Source organism: Neltuma alba, unplaced genomic scaffold (genome assembly GCF_004799145.2).
Source record: "Neltuma alba isolate B1F8T4 unplaced genomic scaffold, ASM479914v2 tig00002907_pilon, whole genome shotgun sequence".
In the NCBI taxonomy this organism is placed as follows: Eukaryota; Viridiplantae; Streptophyta; class Magnoliopsida; order Fabales; family Fabaceae; genus Neltuma; species Neltuma alba.
The window spans coordinates 761,710-769,668 of NW_021633066.1; the positions used below are offsets into that span (position 1 = coordinate 761,710).

The window sequence follows — 7,959 nt, forward strand, 5'->3', positions numbered from 1 at the left end:
GGTAAGTGGAGGATACTTTAAATTTGTTAATCGTTGAACGGCTCCAGCCATGGACTAAAGATAATATTAATAATTGATACCTTATAATGTGGATACATTTGTTTTGATTAAGTCGAAACCAAAAATAAATAAATAATACTAATTCAACAATGGCGGCTCCTCTCTTGAGCCATAAATAGATTACAACAACAAAGCATTTGGCCACAAGAAACACACAGTTTGAAGTTAAAGGAAGGATTTGGCAAAGATGAAAGGTTCGTTATTGATCTCGTTGATTGCCCTCTTGGCTTTGGCTTCCTCTGTTGCTTCTGCCGATCAACCCAGCCCTAGCCCTCTCCAAGATTTCTGTGTGGGTGCCAATGATACCAAACCTGGAGGTAAGCACACACACAATACCATATATATTGTACCCCCCCCCCCCCCGGGGGGTTTTCTTGTCATTGATTAGTCATATTGAATTGGTTTTATGCGGTATTTGTGAGTGGCAGATTCTGCAAAGATCCCAAGCTTGGGAAAGCGGATGACTTCTTCCACATAATGGAAGGCAACACATTAAACCCATTGGCCTCCCAAGTGACTCAAGTTTCTGTAAATGAATTCCCAGGACTCAACACTCTTGGTATTTCCCTTGCTCGAATCGATTATGGTCCCTACGGTCTGAATCCTCCCCACATTCATCTTCGTGCCACTGAAGTGCTGACTGTCCTCGAAGGAACTCTCCTGGTTGGATTTGTGGCTTCCAATCAAAATGACGATCATTTATTTACCAAAGCACTCAACATAGAAGATGTGTTTATGTTTCCCTTCGGCATGATTCGCTTTCAGCTCAACGTCAGCCATGACAATGCTGTCGCACTTTCTAGTCTCAGTAGCCAAAATCCAGGAGTCATTACTGTTGCTAAGGCTGTGTTTGGATCTGCTCCTCCCATCTCACGTGACGTTCTCACTAAAGCCTTCCAAGTTGACAAAAACATAATTGCCTATCTTCAAAAGCAGCAATGGTACGATAATAACTGAACACGCTATCCACTGCCAATCCATTATTATCCTGTAATAAATAAATAAATAAATCAGACGCATGCAACGATCTTGTGTTGTGAGATACGCATGCAAAATCAATATTCTTTTTTCGTTTTGATAAGAATGAAAGCAAGAAACTAACTACACTCCATCAGCGTCGTTTAGAAGCACGCAATGAAGTCCTGGAGGCATCAGTAGCCCTCTCTTAGCCAAAGCATCAACTTTTGAAATTTCTTCCCTATTGCAGTAAAATAGATCAACTTGCCAATCTCGATCTAGCATCCCTCTGCATTACTGAATTAGGGTGGTGTATTCATGCAGATCATTGCATCGATTCCTCACCAACGTGATTGCCTCAGCACAATCACTATACAAGTTAACAATCTTCACACCTCCATCCCGGGCTCGTCTGAGTCCCATTAGACAGCCCCATAGTTCTGCTAACAGGGCATCACCTTCTCCAATATGGAAGGTCCAAGCATCTACATACCGTCCTTGGATTTAAAACGTAACCCCCACAACTCGCCATACCCCTGGTAAGCGACGCCGCACCATCCACAACCACCTTCGAGCGTCCTTGCCCTTCCAACCTGGTAAGGGTTACTTCTCGTCCTCCACCTCCTCGTAAGTTGACGTTGTGTAGTTTAGCTTTAGCCGATTGGAAGCTCTGGAGGATGACATGTGCTCGCTGAACCATACTTCTAGGGTCACTGGTTTTCTGTTCGAAAATCTCTTTATTCCTCCCCTACCAAAATAGCCAGCACAAGATCACAAAGAATGCTTGTCAGTGTTCGTCGGCTTGACCAATTTTATGATTCAGACTGAGACTGCACCAGTCCCAGACAGACCCACCATTGAAAAACGCTGCATACACTGGGGCTTTATTAGTTCCTCCTAGATTTCTTTAATTCGTGGGCAGTCGCGCAGTGCATCTAGCACATCTTCCTGTCTATGATTACACCAAACACAATAAGTGGAGGCAACCAACCCCCTTTTTTCTCTTTCCACATTAGTCAACAGTTTCCCATGCAAGGTTAGCCAAAGAAACATACGGCACCTCTGGGGAACCTCGGCTTTCCAAATCTTTATCCAAAGAGGATGAGCCTGAGAGTTGTTCACCGTCAAGAGGTTATAAGCGGACTTCAAGGAAAATTCTCCGTGTTTTTGAGGAGCCCAACGCACCGTTTCCTCGCTGTCACGGATTCACACTCTTGTAGACGCTTGCTCCACTTTGCTCCAATTTTTACGGATACCATTCCAGGGACGTGGGTTTTGGAACCTCTCCTCTTCTCTTCCTTCCTCTTCTTTTTTTGAACTGTTAGATTAACATATTTCAACAGTTTAGATTTTAACTTTTTATAAACTACTTATAAAAAAATTTTAAAAGCATTTAGTGTATTTGTAAACCATTAGAATTAAATTTTAATATAGTTTGTAATTTTTTTTTTGTAATTTAATATTTTAATAATAATTTTAAAAAGATTTAAATCTGGGCTGTTAAAATATTAATCGAATGATTGAAAAAGGACGAAGAATGAAGGAAAAAGGAGAGGTTCCGAACCCACGTACGTGACCCTGCTTTCTTTTGGTCAATAGTTGGTAGTAAATCGTTACCGCAGCAATATTTATTTCTCAGGACACGGACCCATAAAGCATCCGGGTTCTCAATGAGGCCCCATCCAGCTTTCATCATGAGAGCCCTATTCTGCAGCGCCGTGTGTTTCACTCCTAAACACCTCGTTGTTTGTCCAAGCAAGCAGCTTCCCAGTTAACCAGATGGACCCTCCGCTGCTCACCTGAGGAACCCCATAAAAAGCCACGAGCACATTTTTCTACCTCTTCGCAGGTTTCCGCAGGCAAAGGGCAAGTTTGCGTTGAGTAAAGAGGCAAAGCTTTGATAACCGATGTTACTAGTGTCTGTCGGCCTTGACCTCAATTTTTTAATCCCATTTTTGCCCTTGAATATAGCCAAAATTTGCTAGATTGCCATTGGACTTTCATTTAATTTAATTTACTTTATACCCAAAGCATTTTTCTAATAGTCGCTTTTAATTCTTTTTGTGAATTTTCTTGCCAAGAAAATTAATATAATTCTTCCAAAAATTCGGGCCAATTTTCAAATAATTATCCTCCGCATCTTTCGAATTATTTGCGACCTTTGCATAATTTTTATTTTATTCAATTTTGGCTAAATATAACTTAATTAGCCAAAAATAGGCTCTTATTCCAATCAATTCTGTTTGGGGTGTTTTTACCTCTAATACCTCTTTTTAGCCTTAAAAGTACCTTAAAAACTTTTTCCGTTATTTTTCTTGAATTTATGAAATTTTTCTGATTTTTCATTCATATATTTTTTAATTATAAGTCTGAAACTTTTCAAAATTATTCTTTCATCCCAACTTGACTTTTCGCTCATACTTTCACTCACTCTGAACTCTGGCATCTCATTTAGCCCATATATATGTGCCCTAACTTTTCATGTTTAATCCGTATTTTAATTAGATACCGGATAAGACAGAAGCTTAGAACATTCACCAGAATCTAAACAATTAGGAAAGCAAAAAATTTGCAACAACCTCCCAAAAGCTAGAGGACAAAGAAAAAAAACCCACGAACGCTGAAAAGAACATGGGGGAAAGGTTAAAACTCACTACCTTCACAAACTCAAGAAGATGGCGAAACAAAAAGAGAAACCATTGGAAGATAGTGAATAGAAGGAGAGGAGGCAATCCCAGAGCTCTTGGAAACGTTTGGAGGCAAATGAACATTCGGAATCTGATCTTAAATTAAGCATAAATTTTGGTGGTTCAAGCAAAATTGCTTTTAACTAACGGTTTTCAAACGAAAGCGTCAGTAACGGTTAAAAGAGACAACCATCAAATGCACATAGATTTATTTTAAAATAAGAAAAATTTAATACAATTTGACAGTTTTATGATTAAATCTCAAGCTTATTAACAAAATTATTTAATGGGTAGAATAAAAACCGTCAAATGATTGCTTTCCTATCCCCTGCCTCACCTTATTGCGAGGTATATACCTGCGGATTGATAGTAGCTAGTGATGAGGACTATTGTGATTAATTATACTGCCACTTGTCCTAAATATAAAAGTTAATTAGAAATTCAATTTGGTTTTAAATGTAAGACATCAATCCCTTTTATTTTCTGTAAAAGTTAGTTAGAAATTCAATTTAGTTTTAAATATAAGACATCAATCCCTTTTATTTTCTATATTTATTCATTCTCTCCAAATACTCCTTACGATAATTGCACATATTAAATGGTTTTTATTATGATACACATGATTAATAAAAGTATTCTGAAAAAAATAACACTTATTTATTACAAATAACTAACTTAACTTTTTTTCTTTGATATTTGCAAATTAGCTATTTAGCTCTTCTATTGAGGAACAGAGATAGTATTATCTCTTATTTCTATATCCATCCCCTTGTATTTAGCCATTCTTTGCCTAGGGTTTTCTAGCTAATATCGGTTTCTGAGTGTTGCGTTTCGTTTTTCCCAATAGGAAGGTTTCATAAATTTTTATTTATATCCAACTGGGGGTTAAATCATCTAGAAATTAGAATATTAGGAGATTCTGTTTGGTAGAAGATAGGCAATAGGATAACTCTGGTGTGTCAGCATACACGCGAGCGCGCATTTGGCCTATTACGCTGCAATTTTTTTTTTACTACTACTAAATTGTGTGATGATATTTTATTTAATCGATGTTAAGTTTTCTCAGAGACTTACTCTCCGGGCAGTCCAGTTTGGTCTGTTGGCAATACTCAAGAAATAAAACAGTAATTAGTTTAAAAAGATATCGCTTAATTTTTTCATATAGCACAAAATCACTTAAAATAAGATAATCTGCCAAGATGTAACAGAGCAAACGACATCATCATTTATTCAGAACCCATAATCACAGATAACATTACAAAAGCTGATTTATTTAGAGAGCAATATTAGGGAGAGCTCATTAACCAGTATCAGCTACATTAACATATTAAACACCAACATCTGCATCATTAATCACTCAACGGACTACCTTCCGGATATGAGGCACAAAGGCGGGTGGCGGAGGAGGGGATGGGGTGGGGGATGACGTTGGTGGCGGCGTTTCTGGTACGAACACAACGTTGAACTTTTCATAGACCCCATCAGGACAAAACACCATACGGTAGAAGGCTTTATTATGTTCGTAATGTGTGATCATCAGAGGATAATCATCTTTTCCTCCCAATTTGAAGTTAATATAATACTCATCGTCCGAATCACCAGATTTGGCAATGTCGAACCAACCTGGCATGGTTACAATATTATCGGTTGGACCAATCACCACCGGGTACTGTTCGAGGCCACGGATCCAAACATTCCACTCGCCTGGTTTAGCGGAGGGAGGAGCAAATTTGAAAACTGTTTTTTCTGCCACATTGATAGTGTCATCATCGCCATATAAAATAAAAATATTAGGAGCAGAGCCAATTATGACGGTGGGGGGGCGGGGATCATAACTCTGGTGAAAGATTTCAATTCCACGGGATATGTTTTTGGCATCGAGAATGCGGTATTCCTGCCCAGACATCACAGGGTTGCCGTAGATGTCAACCACAGCTTCTGCAGCTACGGTTAGGTGTTGAGTGGAGAAGGCAAAGAGAAGAAGAAGAAATAGAGCAGAGAATGCAATCTTCATTGTTGCAATAAAGAATGCAATATGATAAAAAGTGATGAGAGGGTGTGTTGAGGAAATGTAAGCTTGCATGGCTTCTATTTATAAAGTTACAAAAGGTGAGAGGGCAATAAGCATGCAGTTTAATTAGCAGGTTTACAAAAATGAAAGTCTTTTAATTTCACGCAAGCGATCAATATTGATAAGGTGAGGGACCACTGCTTGTGGTTTCCATTGAATTGGGCCACTGCTATTTGCTAAATTACAAGGGATATTAATCAACCTAAAAGGGGCATTAATAAATAATTCTTTTTTGGAAGAATCCCTTGTCTGTAGAAATCCATTGAACTGGACCAATGAAATGTGCTAAAATATACACAAGTTAACAATTAACATTGCTTTTAGATATGTGTGTGTATTGCTTTCACATGGGAATTCTCCATTGGAGGCTATCTTATTCGATAAATGACTTTTGGAGAGTCACCAAAAAAATGTATTCATAAATTTAATTTTCTTTTTTTTTTTTTGAGGAATCCATTGAAGTGGATCGGACACTGAAATTTGCTATCAAATTGGGGAATCTCCTTTGTCCATTTGTACTATTGGATGTTCTATGGTCTTAATTTCACGGGAATGGTAAAATCAAGAATGCATATATTCAGCTCAAAAAAATAAAGTGTGTGTGTACCAAGGGATTATGATAATAATCCTAGATACCAGTAATTTACATTTTGATTTATATATTAATTTTGATTTAAAATTCACTTGAATTTAATTCATATAGGCATGTTAATTTCCATAGTTTCGTGACCTACAGAGGTTTCATGGTTCAACTACTTTACTTTCCAGAAAGTATACTTAATGAGAAATTAACTTTTCAGAAAGTTTGTCCATATCCCGCTTGTTTAGTATTTTATTTTATAGGAAGTTGAATTTATTTCCAAAATAATGTACTAATTTTTAGTTTCAATGACATAAATATCCTTACTTTAAGTTTAGAAGGTTTAATTATGAAAGGTATTTTCTTAAATTAATATAAAACACGGGGAAGTACAAACTTTCCAAGATTACGTTACTAGGGAACTTACTTCTTGAGTTTCATGGTAGGTGGGCTTTCAACTTGCCTTGATAATCTATCTAGCTCTAACTATAAAATCTAGTTGAGTAATTCATTTTGATCCTAAATATAAATCTCAATCTTTTTTGTCTTCCTAATTTTTCACCCAAAACTACTTCTGTTGATTACACACATTAATTAACGTGTGCATTAACCAATAAAAGGTAGTTTCAAATATAAATAATTAAAAGGAACAATATTTTAGGAAAATCAAAACACGTCATTTATATATAACCTACTTATCTGGAAATTCTAGTTCCCTTCCATGTTTTCCTCATACCAACTGATCTTTAAATTGAATTGCAAGCTAGATCGAACTCATTCATGCTTCTTTTCATGTAAAATCACCTCCCAAAAAGCATTTATTTACTCACTTTAAGAACCATTTAAAGTACTACTATAGTAGAAAAGAGAAATGGTTAAAAGAAACTACCATAGTAGAAACGATTCAACTCATTTTCAAGGAAGATTCACTTGTAAAACTAGACCTGAATGAAGAACTCAACATCCCGAGAACATGCAAACCAGGTTAGAAAGGATTTGACCCCACTAACATGGTTATAAGGAAACAAGCCTCTGATTAACATAGTTATCAAATATTAACACTTTCAACTGGGCCTCCAAGCTTTAGGTCCAAGTACAAAACAAACGATACCAAGCTCATTACTAAAATAATATGTAACACATACTATAAATAATCACAGTTCATCCACAAAAATCGCATGCAAAATCCTAAGCTTACTACCAGTACTTCAAAACAATTCAATAAAACTATTACAAGTTAAATAAACAAATCTCTAATTAACAGAGAGTATGCAAAACATAGGGGCCTTATATGGCAGTATACAATTTCTTTGACAGATACAAAAAGAAGCAGAGGCAATACAAAAGCTAAAAAGTCTTAGGCCCTTGGATTCTTCCCTGATGACACACCCATAGAACTTTCACCTGAAAACACATTAAACCATAGGGGTGAGACAAAAGCCTCAACAACCAACAGTCTGGGTCATCATACACACCAATATAAGCTCATGAGGTATCAAGTGGAATAATTATGAACAATAAGTAATCATGCATATACCTCAATATCACTGTTCTTCAAGTTTAGAGTGCAATTCTCAAGTCTCATAGCAATGTATTAGTGTTAG

The 7,959-nt window shown here is 36.8% G+C and overlaps 1 protein-coding gene across 1 annotated transcript; it reads left to right on the forward strand.

Annotated features, from left to right (window-relative positions):
• Positions 1 to 247: 247 nt before the first annotated feature.
• On the forward strand, positions 248 to 1,017 carry LOC114739754 (germin-like protein subfamily 1 member 14). The gene is made up of 2 exons (XM_028927836.1): positions 248 to 377; positions 449 to 1,017. Exons 1-2 carry the CDS (start codon positions 248 to 250, stop codon positions 1,015 to 1,017), a joined length of 699 nt encoding a protein of 232 aa, XP_028783669.1.
• The last annotated feature ends 6,942 nt before the right edge of the window (positions 1,018 to 7,959 follow it).